This window comes from Poecilia formosa, unplaced genomic scaffold, assembly GCF_000485575.1.
Source record: "Poecilia formosa unplaced genomic scaffold, Poecilia_formosa-5.1.2 Scaffold257, whole genome shotgun sequence".
NCBI classification, from domain to species: domain Eukaryota; kingdom Metazoa; phylum Chordata; class Actinopteri; order Cyprinodontiformes; family Poeciliidae; genus Poecilia; species Poecilia formosa.
In genome coordinates, this window is record NW_006800196.1 from 470,436 (window position 1) to 489,043 (window position 18,608).

The 18,608-nt window shown below is 37.7% G+C and overlaps 1 protein-coding gene across 1 annotated transcript in view; it reads right to left on the minus strand.

The window, feature by feature from the left end:
• kcnj3a (potassium inwardly rectifying channel subfamily J member 3a) overlaps nt 1-9,789 on the minus strand; it is a 46,572-nt gene extending 36,783 nt beyond the window's left edge. Inside the window, exons 1-2 of the mRNA XM_007570272.2 lie at nt 8,171-9,789; nt 4,281-4,497 (exon numbers count right to left, since the gene is read on the minus strand). Coding sequence (XP_007570334.1) covers nt 4,281-4,497; nt 8,171-8,848 — 895 coding nt within the window. The 5' untranslated portion in view covers nt 8,849-9,789. The remainder of the gene's footprint in view (nt 1-4,280; nt 4,498-8,170) is intronic.
• Nucleotides 9,790-18,608: the final 8,819 nt, after the last annotated feature.

Consider the following 18,608-nt stretch of genomic DNA (forward strand, 5'->3'; position numbering starts at 1 on the left):
AAATCTGGAGGACAAGCAAGCAAAATTCAACAAGGAAACAGTTCAAGTTGGAGCCTGAAGAGAAGCTACTAAAACAAAACAAAACAAAAAAAAAAAAAAAGAAACAAGACCAAACAACTGCAACGAAGTCAGTGATTCACACTCTGGAAGAACAGGCAGAAGCAGAGCTGTCTGGATACTGCTGAGACTCTGATGCCATCCATGGAGATGGTGGAAAGAACACCAGCACCAGCTACTATCCAAACAAAAGCTAATAAACATTAGGTAGTCTCTTATGATTAAAAAGTAAACTTTGCAGCAAGCAGAAGAGGAGCAGACTGAATACAGATAAGACTCCATGAGAATGTAATCCATAACACATGACAAAAGAACACCACCAAAACTATTCATGTATCCATATACTGCTTTCCTTTCTTTTTACATTAATAAATCTCTAACATTGTATTATTCTCTTTTTTGAGATGCCTCTTCCATATCCTATTAGAACATTTTGGTTGAATTAAAATCATTTTAAATTTAGATGCACAAAGAATATGTCGAATTTATGGGTTGAACTGTAAAATGAATGAAAAATAATGACAAAAATTCTAGATATGCAAAATTTGCTTGCTCCTTTTTTTTAACAGAGATGGTAGCTATAAAAAGCAAAAACAGATTGCCAACAAGAGAGTTTTTTTGTAACAGACGTCATATGTCTTTCTAAAAAGCCCCAAAAAAGCAAGATGCTGTGTCTACATTTTTATTGCCCCAATAACTACATGTAACTTTAATGGTAATTCAGTTTACAAATTGGTAACACTAACTGTAAAGATTTAAATTGTTGGATCCTACTAATATAATTTACTCTCCAACATCTTTTTGACTCAGGGCCTGCCTTTTATGTTCCTGTTATAACATTTGCACGTCTGTCACAAAGATGCAGGTGCTGTTATTTTAGGTGAAGATATGATCTGCCAGGTCTCATTTGGAAAATGTAGCACACACTGGTGATCATGGAGGTGAGGTGAGATTATGTTCTCCTCTGACTTTTATGCATAGCGTGACAACTCAGAGCTCTTTCATTCTCCTATGTTTTCTTGTGTGCAAAGAAAGAGTCGTAATTATTACTCTTTGCAGTCTCCAGGAGAAAAGGGTCCCATGTCACAATGTAAATATTTTCTCATTTGGCGTCCAGTAGAAAGCGATGGTGAAACTCTGCTACATAAGAGTATTTTAGCTCATTTTTTTCAACAAGTGACACTGTTAGTTACACAGCTTTTTTTTTTTTTTTTTCTAGTAGACAGAAAGCAGGGCTCATAAATGCTTTATCTCATTCTTTCTCTGCTGTATCACCTGTTTTGGTGAGCTTTTAATGGCCCAGCACTGCCTCTGAGTGCTTTTCGTAATTCAGACAAGATATTCACAAATAACAGGCGACATTGTTGAGGCAGCGAACTTATTTCATATTCAGCATCGCACATTTGCCTTATTCATTACTGAAACTGGGTAATGATTCCTATACCATAGAAACAAAAAAAATATCTAAGTTTAGTGCATCGCTGCAATCCTGAATACTCAAGGAGAGGTTGCCATGGAAACAGAGTTACATTGGCCAGAAATGAGAGCGACGAAGGATTCAGACTTTCACTGTACATCAATTTTTAACTATAGATTGTTTCTAGATCAGCATTTCCACCAACTTTCACACGACTGCGGCTGCTCTGAAGTTCAGATGTTTTTTTGGGGGGGGAGAAAAGACATGAGAGCACATACATCTATGACAATAAAGACCTGTTATTTAAAAATATGTGCTAATTACACTATTCACATTCCTGGAGATTTTCTCCAAGGGTCATTCAAAACAGGTTGAAACCCTTGTCTCTTACTTTTTTCAGGCCCATGAATCATTAAATCTGAATTAAATCACAAATTAATTCCACAATTACAGGTTTCCTGATATTCTAAACCAAAGGTGTATTTATATATCACTTTAATCATTGATATTAAATTAAGTTTTACTATAAAATATATTTCTCAAATGGAACCTCAATTTGTTTTTTTTCTTTAACACTAGGAATACATTCAGCATTACAATTACATAATAAACATCACACATGCCATAAAAAGTACTTTAATAAATCAATCACTTTTACACTTCAGAAGCACTTATGATTATACACAATAAAACTCCAACTTTTTAGCTCTGTCATCAGTAGTGATGCCTTTTGCAGTCGTAAAAAAAAAGCTGTATGAAATAACCTCAGTCTGTTGTGGAAACTAATTGCCCTGCTTTACTAAATTATGAATTTTGAGTGATTAACTATATTTTTGTCTCAATGTCACAAGCCACACCCGGGCCAGATTGTTGTCAGAACTGTAAAATCAAGAAAATAAATGAAACCTGTCTGACAATATCAAGTCGACTTAAAAGATCTCAAAGAAGAACACATCACTTCCTTTTCAAAAGAAATTCAAGAATAGATCAAAACCAAAGACACATCTGTCAGTCTGGAGATGGTTTGAGCTCTGTCTAACGTTTTGGGGCTCCACAGTGGAGAAAACGTAGAGCAGTTATCCACCTTTCCTGGAGCTGCTTGATGGTACTTTTTCCCACAAAGAGTGAGCCCTAAACATCACAGTTTAGGGGTCAATAACTTTTTCTCAAAGGGCCAGATTGTTTTGAACAATTATAATCACAAAAATGGTTTATTTGAGTTTTCTTCTTGTTTTGCCTCAGCTGAAACACTGAGTTCCTTTAAATCGAGCCTTAAAAACCACCTCTTTACCTTTGATCACTAGCAAGTGAAACATTAGACAACATGCTTGTTATGTAACCGCTTGATGATTTTGATGATGACATTTGGCAAAAGGTAATTGCTTGTTTTGTAAATGATGGCTGTATGATGCCACAGTAATGTAAAATAGTTTGAATTACTTGTTTGCTGAAATGTGAAATATAGAAATAAACTTGACTGGAATAGAAAAAAGTGAGACTGAAGAATGAAGAATATGAGAGTGGTGAATAATATAAAAATAACCACAACCAAAATGTTATGATTATATCACTGAAAAGGTTGTAAATTACCCTAAATTTATGACACAAAAAACCACTAATTTATGGCAGTAATATCCTATTAAGAAGTAAACATTTGTGGTTCATTAAGAGGTCAGTGGTTGAGCTTTTGAATAATATTTGATAAAACTTTGTTTAAATCCACAAATGAACCCCTGACATGGTGCGTAATGGTAACAATAATATGCTCATGGGGAAAAAAAATGTTTTAATATCTTTTCAAGCCATATTTCTTTTTTTAATTCTTTATTCTACCTGAACTAATACTGACCTAAATGCATTTTGATAAATCAAAAACTCCACTCTGAACATACGACACTGCACAGTATAATTTAATAACATACACCTAGTTTCTCTAATATGTCTGGTCCCAGCAGAATGATACAGCATAAATACTGCATGGCCTGAGCTGCAGGGCCACGCTATGTGTCAGATCATACTCAGCCACGATAAAACTTTAATAAAACTGCAATACATCCCCATCATGCATCTCTAGGACCCGCCTGCTTCGCTAATTACCATCCTCTCACATCTCCATATGCTGCATTTCCTCTGAAGTGGTCCGTTACAACTATTATAACACTAAAGGAGCTCCGTGTGCGCCACTTTATTATCAACTGTGTCAAATAAACGATTGAATTTTTAAATGACCGTATAGAGGAGTTTTACTCGCAGCATCACTAGTCTCGTGGAAATGAAATTCTGTAACTCCAAAGGGACCCTGGAAAGCAAATGATTGTGCCCTCTGAGAACAGCAGCCAGCGGTGTTCAGGCACAAAAACGAGGAATGGATTTTTTTTTTTTTTTCTGATGAGAAAAAGAAATTTTACACAGCCAAGTGCAGAACCCTGAAAAATCACATAAAAAAAGAAGAAGAAAAAAAAACGGTAGAATTGCACTGTGGGGTTCAAAAGCAAATATTTTCCATTAAAATCTGAAACACTAATTTGTCCCTCCTTATTAATAGATGAAAATCGCTCTCATTATTAGCTGCTTATTGTTGTGTTTGCCTCAAAAATGAAAATCAATCAAATACGATAGTTTGCCCAGCTGAATTTGAGCAGTTAACACTCATGAAATGGCTCGATATTACCAATCAGATTTGTTGCAAAAGCACATAAAAAAATAAAAAAAAACACAACCTTCCTCTGTATGCAGCAACATTTACCAAAACAATCTCTGTCTCTGTTTTTCGGCCATGCTGACGGTAGAACATGCTGTCGCCTACCTGTGGTCTCCACGATGCCTTCTAGTATCACCACGATTTCAAACTGCTCCGTTTGCATGGACCTTTGTGAGAGGTCATAAAAGGGGCTTTTGGTGTCGATCACATGGCAGATCGTGAGTGGCGAGACGAGGAAGAGCTGGTCAGCCCCAGTGCTGAAACCTACGTCCAGCTCCAGCTGATCCAGTGGAAGAAACTCGCCCTCAGGAGTCTGACGAGACTGAAGGAGAAAGTAAACACCAGATGTTCAATATGAAGAAAGACAAGGAAAGATTTGTCTCACATAAATTGCAATAAAAGGAAATAAAATAGGTCAACATTTTAACTGCAGATCCTAACTCGCTTAGTGTCTTGCTTTAGTACAAATCCAAATAAGTTGGTTCTGAAAGCTAAAGCTGATGACAAGTCGGAGAAGGACCAAAACCAAAGTGGACCTCTAGCATATAAAAAAAACCCTCCAATCTCAAAAATATCCAACCAATTTGTGTAAAAGCTATTTTATTAATCTTTGAATGAAAGTCGTGTTTGCATTCAACAATTAATCATAGAGAAGTTGATAGTCATCCACACAGAAAATAGAGGTGTGAAGTGGTGCAATACCAAAGATCCTCCTCTGTGAAAGGCATTAAAAATGGACAATTTTTACACCCAACTGTTCAGATACAAAATGAAGCTTGTTGCATGACATTTTGCACTGACAATCCGTCACTTTGTACCCCGCTTGGGATGTTTTGTACCTACGTAATAACCAACACGGTACAGAAATGTTGCTTTATGACTGAAAAGAAAAACGTTTAAACATAGTTATTTTGGTTTGATCAATCTGTCTGGACAAAATCTTTACCATCTTAAAACGACTACAACCTCAAAAACTTCTTATCTTCTTATGCTAACACCAATGTATTATTTTTTTTTAGCCCTTGCAATGTTTGTATTGGAGTGCAATTTACAGAGAAGTCGATAAATATTTACACAGGAAATTGATATAGGAGGCTATGATAATCAAACTGAAAGCACTTTAAGCCGCCAGTCCCCAGCTGCTTTAAGGACCATATTGCTGGTTTGTTGGAAAAGTGACAAGTTGGAGGAAGGGATTCACCTTTGGTAACCTTTTAAGCATGGATCGGGGGGGTGGGACAGACATAAAGGTGATGTTCCCAACAACAACAAAGATGTGACGGGCCTGATGACAATCTCCTGTTTCCCTGCCAATGGCATATGTTCATATATGTCAAGTGTCCCATCAGAAATAGACAAGTAGATCTGGTTAGTAAGAATAAAAATGAATAAAACAGCTTTTAGATCTTGGTCCCTCTAAATCTACTTGTTAGCCTCATAATTTGATACTCTGATCTCAATTTATACTAAATACAGAAGCTTTGTAAAGTGAAGATTATACACTCACATCAATTTGAGCTTGAATTTGATATCCAGTGAAAAAACTACATCTGAAAAAACTACATCCAGTAATTTACGCATGAGGTAATACTGTCTGAAACTCACTTTCTGTGCAAAACAAACACAAGTATAAATACATAAGGTTCTAAACTGCCTAGAGTATTCTAAATTCCTTTAGAAATGTTCTAAGTTGTACAATATTTTTCAACTATTATTGTATTTGTAACAAATGTTAGCTGTTGAAGATAAAGTTACAGAATTTTTTAGGATAATCCACACATGGGGATCATCTAATAAGAGAAACCATCACTAACACCACATTTCAACTAATAATTCCTTAACACATTTTATAATCAGTGATGAATAAATGAGTCCAGGTTTAGCCTGTCTTTAAATCTCGGTTTACACATGCCTCAATCTCAACAAAAAAAAAAAAAAAAAAATGCATTTTTTTTTATTGAGATAAAAAAAATGCATTTTAGTTTTCAAAAACTTGAAAACTGATTAAGCTTTCAAGTTTTTGAAAGCTTAATCAGTTTTAAAAAACTGATTAAGCTTTGATAAAGTTTTTTTGTGTTTTGAGGAATGTCTGTATTTTAGATTCGAAGGTGACAAGGATTTTGCAGCAGATCAGAAACTGCAAGTCAGATGCCACCTGGATTCTCATTAGAAACATGCGGCGAATGGAAAAATGCTCTTTGACTGTTGATACACTAAGCTCACAGCATGAGTCTCTATTGAATTTACATCCAACAAAGCAATAGAAATCTGGAGTTCAACTGTCAGGTGACTCTCTTTACTTCAGTTGCTCATTTATTTTCCCTTAAAGTTTAAATGGTGTGGTACCCCTTCATTTAACAAAGGTCCTCCAGCCACGTATTCCCAGAAGAGCTCTGAGATAATCTGGCAAGATGCTGAAAGTGCAGACTCGGTCAAAACCTAAAAAAAAAGGTGGGGGGGGAGATCGGGCTTTTACAGTGACTAGATTCTTGAAAAAAACCTGCAACATAATATTCGTACTGCGGGACTTCTTTATGTTGGCTTTAATTCACGCTTACTATGGTCAATAAAACAGTTATTGGCTATAATAGCAGTGTAGCCAGGTGCCAAGTCAGCGTCTCTATAAAGTTTACCAGCAGACAAAAGAGTAAATTGGTTCACTTGCTGTGGCAACTTCTTTCTGGATGCCAGGAAATGTGTATTCAGTGCCTCTACACTCTAAATCCAGACCCTAAACTCCACTACTGTCCAAAAATGTCTTTGAGCCACTAATTATATCATATATCAATTATATTATATCTGGCATTATTCAACCTTGATCAGCTAAATGCATTTTAGATTGGTTCTGGTTCAAGAGCACCTTAATATAAAGAATGTATAAGTTTATGATCTATGATTCTCGAACCTCTCCCTAAAACATTTGACTGGGCTTTGCTTAGTTTAAAAACAAAAAACCCTTAAGGCTGTGGTTAATTCTATTACTTGGACGCATTTATTCCATACTTTTTCCATCCACTAAGCATTCCCGTTATAAAGCCAGCTTCTTTAGAAATGAGCTCAAGTACCGACTTTGGATTTTCCTTACCTATGAGCCATTATAATCAAACTCTCACTTTAAATACATCACTATGCATGCAGTGGGTCTTTCGCTATGCTATACAAGCTTCACTTGTTGAAATCATTTTTGTAATTTTAATTTGTAATAAATCTTTTTTTTAAAGTTAATTCAGTGAAAAAAATAGTTAATATCTCAAAGATTTATAAAATACTTGCTACATTTCAAGCACTTTTATATTAATTGTGATTGTTATAACTTGAAACAAACAAAAAAAAAACATAAAATCACAGGGAAGACTTCTAACTTGACAGCTGCAGCAGCTACTGAAACCTTCCATGAGAAGGGTGAAACACAAAAAGATTACTGCTGAAGAAGCTGGCTGTTCACAAAGTGTTGATTGCCAGTATCCTAATGGGAAGTTTAGTGGAAGGCAAAAGTGTGGCAGGAAAAGGTCAACAGGCCATAGTGGAACATTGGAGGATTTTGAAGCCAGGCCCATTAATGTACAGTATATTTTTCATTGGTTCTTTAAAATATTGTAATATGTTTTCATTAAATGTAATCCATAGTCATCAAAATGAACAAAAATAAAATTTCTGTGTAAAGAATCTATAGGAGATGTGTTTTTTGTGTGTTTATTTTTCTTTTAATTGTTGAACTGTTAACTTTTCAGTGCTAGTGTTGGTGAGATTTGAAAGATGTGCATCCAAATTTATGACATAAAAACTTTCCCTGGATGGATCTTTAGGCTTTTCTATATCGATTTCTTCCTTTTATAAGCCCCCCACCACCACCACCCTTCTATTTCTTTCTTTCTTTCTTTCCTTCTTTCTTTCTTTCTTTCTTTCGTTTCTCTTAATTGTGAAATCATGAACGTTTGATGTGAGATTGCAGCAAACAATGACATGTCGCTCCTTATAAAAGTGCCACCACTTACTTTGAGCAATTTGCAGCGGATCTGTGCAGAGACCATATGGCTGTTACGCAAGTTTCCCACCCTGAACATGAGAGTGAGTTTCCCATCACGCATGGAGATCGCCGCATGCTCGCTGAACATCAGCGTCTCTGCCCTCTTCTTGGGCTGAGACATCTTGATGAACATGCAGCCGATCAGGAACGCGTCGACGATCGATCCGAGGATGGACTGGAACAGAAACAGAATGATCCCCTCGGGGCATTTGTCTGTAATGTATCTGTAGCCGTAGCCTATAGTGGCCTCGGTCTCTATGAAAAACAGGAAGGCAGAGGGAAAGTTGTACACGTTGGCCACACACGGAGTGTACTTGTCGTTGTGCGCTTTGTTGAGGTCTCCTCTGATGTAGGCGATGAGCCACCACATGGAGGCCATGAAGAGCCAAGCCACCGTGTAGGTGAGGATGAAGATGAACAAATTCCAGCGCCATTTCAAGTCTACCAGCGTGGTGAACAAGTCCGAGAGGTACCTGCTAGTCTCACCGCCCAGGTTCCCATGCTGGACGTTGCAACGTCCGTTCTTGTCCACAAAGCGTTGCCTCTTCTTCTTTTTCTCTGGGGGAGGCTGATTGAATCCGGACCCGCTGGAGGAGGTGGTCACTACCTGATAATCGTCCCCAAATTTCTTTCGAAGTGCAGACATACTACGATGACAGAAAGAAATACCAAAGGATTCAGTGTTCCTCAAAAAGAAAAGAAAAAAAAAAAAAAAAAGTCTGGTAGTTGCTGCAGCCGTGCGCAATATCTCCTGTTTGGAAAAGTATGATGTCTTTACCCCTCCTGTTAGACTTCTACTGTCCTCTTTCTCCACACACCACTGTTGCTACTCTCTATAGCCATGAAATCTTAATAATGCATGACTTGACAAGAAGCCATCAGAAATAAATAAATAAAAATTAAGTAAGTAGAGACTCTCAAGGATGAGGTATCCAAACGCGCCAGTCGCAGTCCAGGTTTTACAGCTTTATCAGTTACTGCGTCGTGAATCACTCATCTCTCTCCCCCTAGAAAGCTGAGGCTTTAACCGACTTGCTCAGGAGCCGCACTCGCAGTAAGTTTTCATTGGAAACTTAAATCCCCCCTCTCTCCCTGCGCTCTGTAAAACACAAATAATATACACGTCTCTGCGTAATTATTCGATTCAATTAAACGAAACCTCCCTGCGCGCACTGGCGACTGCGTTGGAGATAATTCGGTTTCCCAGTCCTTTCCTTTGTGCTCTGCGCGCACATGAGATAAACTCCAGGCATATGGTAAAAAAAAATAAAAATAAAAAAATAAATATAGAGCTTGATGAGAAGGAGAAGAAGAAGAAGAAAAAGAAGAAGAAGAATATCACCGTCCCGCTGTCGTCATTTTTGGAGGCTCGATCGCCAGGGTTCTTTTCCTGCAGCTTTTCCTTTCCTTCTTATGGGAACATCGACGGGTTTCTCATTGTTCCACTGATACAAAGATCCAACAGATGCTCCTTTTGGCTGCTTACGTCCCTTTCTTTTGCTTCGATTTCTTTGCTCGGCTCCTGCGCACTTTTGCATATCCAGTGATGCGCCCACGGTTGCCTAGTGGTACCACATAGAGACACAGTTTGGAGGAAGGGAGAAGGGAGAGAGAGGGATTGCCTCATTTAACAGTTATTATATATATATATATATATATCCCCCACTGAAGCCGAATCGCTGAATGAACAGATCTCTGGCAGTTTGATATGTTATTTATTTATTTATTTTTACCAATAAAATTATGAGAGGCTATGGACAATCTTGAAGGATAATCTTTTACACGTTCATTTCCAGTTCCCTGAAAAAAAGTATTCACATCCCTTTACCTTTTCCACAATTTGTTACTTCATTTAACCCTAACGCCACTGTGTTTTATTAGGATTTGATTTTTCATACCATCATAAAAAAGCAGCAAATGTGGAAGGGAAGGGATACAAAATAAAATAGTTTTTGAAAAGCAAATATAAAAAGTGTGGAGTCCATAAAACATGTTGAAAAATACGATTTTGTCTAATTGAACTGCTTAGTCTACATACAAAATGCTAATTATCTTGAAAAACTAACATTGTACATCACACTGAAGGCACTATTAATACAATAAAAACATGGTGGTGGAAGCATCATGCTGGGGGGGATGCTTTTCTTGAATGGGGTGGGATGGCTGGCCTGAGCTAATAACAGGGTAATAATGAAGAAAACTGATTTAAAATGTGCAACAGATAGGAGATCTATGTCAGCTGGATAACCACTCAGAAGAAACTACAGTTGGATGATTTAGATTAAAGTGTATACATTACGTTTTATCTTTCCTGATTACTGTTTTTGCTTTAAGTCTTCACCTCTCTCCCCAAAATATACTGAGGTGTGGTTCTAACTTGACGTATGAATTCCTTTAAGAAGTCACTGTAGCTCCTTATTTTCCTAAAAAATATAGCTCCACAGTGAGCCAATGCGAGTTATCGATCTTCCATTATTCAGCAGGTTTCTCCACAGGTCACTGAAACCTGTTTACAGGTTATTCTTCTGGGTCACCTGTGTTAACATTCTCCAATGACCCTGCTACTCTCCCAGAGGGGACTGCACTTTATTTCCCTGATAAATCTACACATGTTCTGCAGGGAGAGTTTCTCACACTCCACACACACACACACACGCACATGGCGCTATTAGCTCCCAGGTGCACAAAAAAACCTGCAACTAGAATTACTCATCATATTACCAAGATTGTATCCACAGAGGAATACACCCTCACTGCCCAGGCTCACACACTGTGTCAAACACAGAAGGACAGGAGGAACAAAACAGCACCTCCTCTACAATAAATAGCTGATCTATCTCTTCTTCCACTTTGTTTTTGCTCTTTATTTATTTTTCGCTGCATTGTGCAGAGGTTGAAAACAGCACAATTAACACTTTGTCGAGAACCCCCTGATAGTTGTAGCAGGAAATTTGCATTAAAATCTAGTATTTATATCAGTTTAGTCATAAAGTGGATTTATTTAGTTCTTATTTGCATATTCAAAGTACATTTGGAAGAAAACAAAGCACATTTTGTTACAATTTTCTACATCTAAGTGTACCACCACCCGACAGAAAGGGAATTAAATGTTTACATATTTTATTCAAATAATTAAAGGAAGATTAAATGTTTGAATGTGCTATGCACATTCAACCTTTTATCAGTAGATTATGTATTGATTTCCTTTAAGCAATCATTTATTCATCTACTAATTGAATTATTATCCTGAATTGTTTGGTGGTGGACTCGAAACGCAGACAGGACAGCATAATAAAACTCTTTAAAATTTGTTGTGGCTTTTGATTTTGGTGTGCCAGCAAAAGATTACTAGCCCCCACCCAGCTACCTCTTTAAAAACTTTTTTTTTCTTTTTTTTGTCATGATGTCCACCACATCATTGTGATCTTTCATTTAAACAATTTATGTCCACTGCAGCTTGTTTATTTTCCAACCATTCATGGATCCACTGTCTGAGCTCACCAGGATCAATATGCTGCTAAGTCAGTCTGGTTCCAGGCAAAAAAAAAAGAAAAGAAAAGGAAAAACTACCTCCCTATTCACTTGCAGCTCCCTGCAGTTTATCACATCACATTTCTTGTCTAGTCTGAACTCAGCAAGCCTCACTGTATGAACGGTAGCTTCTAAAAACAGCGCTTTGGCCTGACATAACTGTTTCCAAATGAATGACTGCATGGCAGGACGGTGAGAAGTTGAAATGCCTCAGAGCGCTGTCTGTGCGGCTCTGTGATGCAGCCCTCTTGAGGGGAACAGACAGGAAATGATTTCCCTATCAGTCACTGGGCCATCATAATTGCCAGGTGAGCATTAGCTATCCCGCCTCTGCAAGACTCTGTGCTTTTATAATGAGCGCAGAGGGACACGGGTCATCTAATCTCTGCATGCCGGCCCTCATTAAGAGAAAGAGCCCATTTTTTATGTTTGCAGAGTGAAAACAAGGCTATTAGTTCGAACTGTCCAACAACCAGCCAACCAGCACTATGAGCTACATATTTTTAATTGCTGTATTTTCTAGATGTAGTCATATAGACAAAAGGCTTTTTTTTACTGTTTTGTCAAAATGTCTTTTCTGCATAAACTTTTGACAAAAAAAAAGTAAAGCAATAAACTTCATGAAACAGATGATTCAATGCATTGCCTTGGTTTCAACTAGAAGTATTTCCTTACTGGGTCATTCAAAGCAAACATTTCAGAAAAACAATGTTGAACTTGGTACATTTATTTGCTTTTTTTGAAAAATTAAAAACAAAAAAAAACATCTAAATATGTTTACAGGCCATGTATTTATTTTTGATTTACCAGTCAGAATATGAAAGTAAATCATTTTCATTGTTCACTTAGCTTCCTAACTCTTCAAATGAAGTTACCTGTGTGATAGCTATTTATTTTGAACTAAAGATTATAGAAAATAAAAATGGCAACATTCTTTAAAAGATGAAAATAATTATGTACTTGCAGTTTAGTTAAATTATCATTCCCACTTCATTCCTACTTGTATCAGATTATAGAAAGAAGTATATTTTCTGTCATTTAGAGTTCTTTCAACCCTGTGTAAAAATAATTTTCATAATTGACATATGTCTTTCTGTTTATTGCATACTTTTAACAATAATGTTGAAATTAAAGTATTATCCAGGTTTATCATGTTTTGCATCACACTTGATTCTTCAAGTGTTTATAATAATTTATTTCTCATATATTTCCAAAAGAATAAAGATTGTATTCCTTTTGTGCATGCGTGAGTGTGTGCGTTTGCAGAAAGACACCTCATTTGATTAATACCTCAAGAATCAACTATAAACTTAATTTTTGGGCTGTAGGCACCATAGACTAACAGCACTGTCCACCTATTGCTGCACACTGCCAGTCAGCTGTCTAACAAAGGGCACTTCTTTCTTGCTTCATTCGGTTACTCCAAAGAGCAGAAAGGCAAAAAAGTATAATATTCTGAAAAACAAATGGAAACTAATCCTAAATTTTGCAGATGTTTATTTCACATTTCTGTTTCACTAAATTTATTAAAAATAAAAATGTCAAATACACCAAGGCTACTAAATAACCCATTTATTTTTGTGCATAAACAAAGCCCAATTATATATTATTCATTTGTTTGGAAACTGTAAGTGGTAATTGTTGCAGAGGAGTCAATATTATATTTTCGCCATGGTAAAACATTTGCTGTTCAACACTCTGAGGAGCTGTCATTGCATTGTTCTTATAATGTGCTTGATGCATGAGAGGAGACAGAGCTGCACTGACGGCAAGCCAGTCAGGCACAAACACTCTCAGGCCGGATTCACCAAAGCTTTTGCATTCACCCGCCATTACCAGAGCAGAGTCTCTGTATCATTTACAGAGCTCTTGCAAAGGAAGATTTGAACCCCACATGATGCTGCAAGTCAAATACACCTTTTGTAATGACACAGCTTGCCAAATACTACATAAGTCTATGTGCATGTATTTAGAGAAAAGACTAACCACATTCATGTAAATTTGCATGGAGAACAACCTATGGCAAAAAAAGTGTAGGATTTTCAGAGGCCGGTGCTGTCTGCAATGTGCAGTTAGTGATAAATATTTACTTTGTCCTAAAAGGTGTAAATAACAAAATAATAATAATTTAGGCAAGCTGGTGCACTGCTGACGTCACACAAACAGGCCAGGTCATCAGCCCTCTCTGTCCTGATCCTTCTAAGTGGTCTCACAGTTTTTCTGCTGGGGACTCGGTTCTGGGTCTGACCTGCAGAGTGGGAGATAGTGAATAGGCTGGGTCAGGGTCTTGTGAGTGCTCTACATCTTACCCTGTGCCTCTTTAGCCTATGATCTGCTGCTCCCATTCTTTGCTAGCGCTGTACCACAACATCTAGTTTTTCTGTGTGCGTGTGTGTAGGCGTGTGTGTGCATGTGTGTGCATATGCGTGCGTGTGTGTGTGTGTACAGAAGCTTCATTTGAATAAGTATGAAAGGTACTTAAGTTCACCAAGTATAACTTTGTATTTTTCTTATAAAATTACAAAGCTCATTATGGTTTACTGTCAAAAACAAACAATTGCAAGCAAAAAGTGTAATTTCGTTTGCAAGTTCTGAGTAAATCTAATGTAATGGAGTTGCTTGTCACTTGTAGATCAGATTTGAACCTAACACATGAATGCAGACCCTCACAATTATGTTTAAGGAGGCAGACATGATTACAGAGAATCAACTAATATTGTACCCATTAGATTACATATTAGACCAACCATGTTCAGCTTAGTATCACCCATAGCCACAGAGATGTCAGCAAAAATACAAGGCTTTGTGCACAAACAAAGATATGACCACCAACAAAGAGTCCATCGAAAGCTTTGTTTGAAACACTATCCAACAGCAGCACTCCTTTAATCCTGCAGGGTGCACAGGCTTTGTCAGTGACAGCCCCGAACAAGAGAGAGGTTAAGGTCCAGGCTTGTTCTTGTCACACACGAGGAGGTAGCTGATGTACAACACTGTGCACCAAATTGAAAAATATGCAGATTAGTTCTCATCTATAATTGGGAGTTTTTGTTTTTTGTTTTTTTAATGCAGAACATTTTGCAAAACAGACAATTTCAGAAAATGAAACTTCCTATTTTATAACACATTTTCGGACCATTTGGTGCAGAGCTAACATATTGTTTCCGGCATCATTTTAAAAAGCTTTGATGATCCTCTGCAACCCGTTTCTTAAAAGGATCAAATCTGATGCGCACTCAGTCTAGATGGAGAATGTGTGCGAACCCTGTTCTTATAGTCTTACCAAGTTTTCAGTTTAAACTTTGACTGGACTATTCTAACACAAAGACATGCTTTTCATCAAAACCCTTCAATAGTAGCACTGGCTGTGTGATTAGGATGAATGTCAGATGGATGTTGAACATAATCGTTTTCTTTCATGCTGTGGTTATAAATGTATGACCACAGCATGATCCCCCCCCCCTCTCTGCTTCAACATGGGGATGGAGTTCAGGGTTATGTATAGATAACAATTCAAGGCCACATCAAAAAATATATATATTTGTTTTCTTTTCTTGGTGCTCTACCTCTGATGAAATGCACACAGAAGCCACTTTCAGCATCACTAAATAAAATTTGTGTCAACTGATCAGAGGCCTTTTGATGATCTTCTGTAACCCAGTTCTTAAAAATAGCCTAGTTAAAACTCGATGGGCGGGTGGAGATGGGATTGATTTATTAATCCAATCAGACCGATGTGGGACACTAGATGCTTTTGACCCCTTCTCCAAATCAACTAAAACAGCACTTGAGGTATTTCTCCACGAAGATCAGACAATCTGATCTAATTTCTCATCTTCCCCCATAATCTTGGCAATCAGAGATGGAGCAGGGGACAAAAAAAAAACAGCCTCGGCTTTGATCTCGACTTCGATTGATTTGCTCCTCTACGGCCTCCCTGCAAATGTGTGGCTTCCTCGCTAAAAATTCTCTGTATTCTCATTTTACAGCTGGTATATTGATTTTTGTATTTGTTCAAACAATTCTGTTCACATTAAAAACACATAGTGTGAGTTTCCCTTTTTCCCTAAACAAGATCTGAGAAATGATCAGCAGACCTAAAGGGCTCTCCTTTATGATGTGAAAAGGAAAAAAAGCATGTGGAAGATAGGGCAGATCAGATTTAAACTGGGTCAAAATATGCAGCTTTCGAGTGACGAATGTAATTGTCAACATCTTGTGGTAATCAACTCAAATTACAGCTAATTAGGATGGAAAATGACAATGGTGTGTCTCAGAAACGTATAGCTATCAGCTATACTTCTCTATCATTCAGAACAATAAACTCAGTCGTTAATTTGGAGCATTATGTTGTGATATCATGTTGGTTTTCTTTTTTTCTTCCAGTTCAAGAAAGATCCTATTAGAGGCTCCACAAGTCAAAAATAGCAGCTGACCTGGAGTGTTTTGTAGAGCAGCTTCTGAAGATTGATGATTGATTAGAGCACAATTACTGCTGAAAGCAGCAGGACTCCTCCTTCTAATCGCTGCTTTTGTCACAAAAAGAAGATTATCACACAGGAGATGGTACTTAGAGCCACTTCCTCCCTGAAAATCAATAAAAATAAAAAAAAAACACCCAAGAGACCATGAACATACATCTGATATATCTCAGTTAAATCCCCGGGCTGGCTTTGCACGTAAACAGACAGGTGCTGTGCATTTTTGCTCGTGTGTGGGGGTGTTTGTGTGCCTCCTGTGGCTGTGGATCTGACTGCATTGGAGATACTGTCCTGATACCATGTCTAATTAAAGCTGCTTTTCAATGCTGGTGCTTTGGAACCTCAGGTCCCCTCAACAATTAAAGTGCAGGATTTCTCTTATGGTCTTGAGTAAAAGACAAGGAACACGTTAAAAGGTTTGATTATCCCCCGACTTTCTCCTCGGCTCTAACATATATATATATATATATATATATATCTCCCCCCAGTTATAAAGAATCCATATCTGTCCACTTTCTTCAATTCCAGTTCAGTCCAGACATATAGCTCTGTGCAGATCAAGATGTATGCAATCCAGTTCATCATAAACAGAATAAAAAACACAAAATTTGACAACGGGGTCAGAACAACTTCTTAACTGTAGCTCTTGGGCAGACTGCAATGGTCAGTACCTTCAAGAAAGGGAAAGTGTTAAATTGACAACTACGTCATGGGGAATCAAGGCCCAGTGATGCAGATAAGGCATGATCACAGAAATATAAAGAGCAATTTGAAAAGCAAGAAATTTCTGGCTTTGTCATGCTGCAAGAGAGTGAGACGTTCAACAGATAACAGGGACATTAAACCGATTATGGAGAAGATGCTTTATTTATCCTCTTGTACTTTCAAATCATGTCTGTCATGGAGATTTGGAGATAGTGGCAGACCTTTGGAAATCTTAGAGTTAATGATAACGATCTACATTAGCAAATGGACTAGCAAACAGCACTGACTGATGTTTTAGGGTTATGGTTAGTGACCTTTTGTATGTCATGCGTTTTTCACGAGTTTCAAATATAAACCTTTAAATTAATTTGCTTCTGATTTAAAATAACACTGGGTTTCAGAATTTACTTTTCCATCTCAGACTGGTGTCATTCTGCCTCTGCTTTTTAATATAAAGTAACTATCCAATGATGGATACCACAGACAGCTACAAAATACAACTCCTGCGGCATTGTCTTGTCGCTGCTGCATAGCCACGTGCTGAATGTATCTTGTCAAGTTTGACCTCTGACCCATTCACAGTCACTCCTGAAGTCTGCTTTGTAACAGAAATAGTTCTAATGACAAAAAAAATGTTAAAATCCTTCGCATCTTGTTTTTCAAAGCCACAATTATGCTCCACAGTTTTACGTAACATGCTTGACAAACTGGAACTTTCAGTATCCTGTTATTGTCTCCTAATATAACTTTTTTTTGTGCTACGTCTATAGATTTGTTGTTTTAGTAACATGAAAAATGACAAGCAGGGAAGGACAAGGATTCTGCATTTTGTAGAACTTAGACATAGTCCTATAGTTTCTCAGCTGCCAATAAACTTGGAGAGAAAGGACTACAGATAACAGTGTCTCACCTGTGCAAAATGAGAGATGGGGGGGCAAAAAAAGCAAAATACAATGGTCTCTATACACATTCATGCTTTTATATTTCCTGAACTTCAATGACTCCATGCTTTCAATAACTGGGAATTATGCGGCCTTCAGCACGCTCTGCCTTCAAGAGCCAAAGTGTGGCTCAGACAGCCACTGATAAGGCTTCCATTAGGACTGGTATTCAAAGCCATCGCACCCCTTAATGCACTCCTTTGGCCTGGCCACAATACCACCATATCTTATCCTCACAGGTCCGGTTAACGAGCCTGTGTTTGGTCTCCAACAGGTGTGAGAGTGTCTGAAACCTCAGTCGGACCCCAAAGGGTCTCTGCTGAGAAAGTGGTGGATCACTGGTGTGTTGTCAACTCTTCAGGAGCCGTTAATGGCTCTACTGAGATCACCTCAGAGAGGTTCACTCTAATGTCATTGAACATGGAAAAAAGGGGATGATTAAAGATGCGCATGGCATACAAAAACTCTATCTCCCTTTTATATTCAAATAGTTTCTTTCTGAACAGAAACTTTAGTGTGCATTGGTATTGTCCAATTTTACTCTGAAGCTCTAAATAAAATCCAGAGCAAGCAGCTGACTGCAGAAATCCCCCCTGGGGGTGTGAGGGGAGATTTCTGGTGTTAAAGCCACCTGGTGTGATGCATGGGTCAAAGCTGCACTGTTGGTGTTATAAAGATGAATGCTAAGGTCACATCCTCAGTTACATCACGATTTTATCTTGTCTGTTGCTCTTTTTTTCTTTTCCTT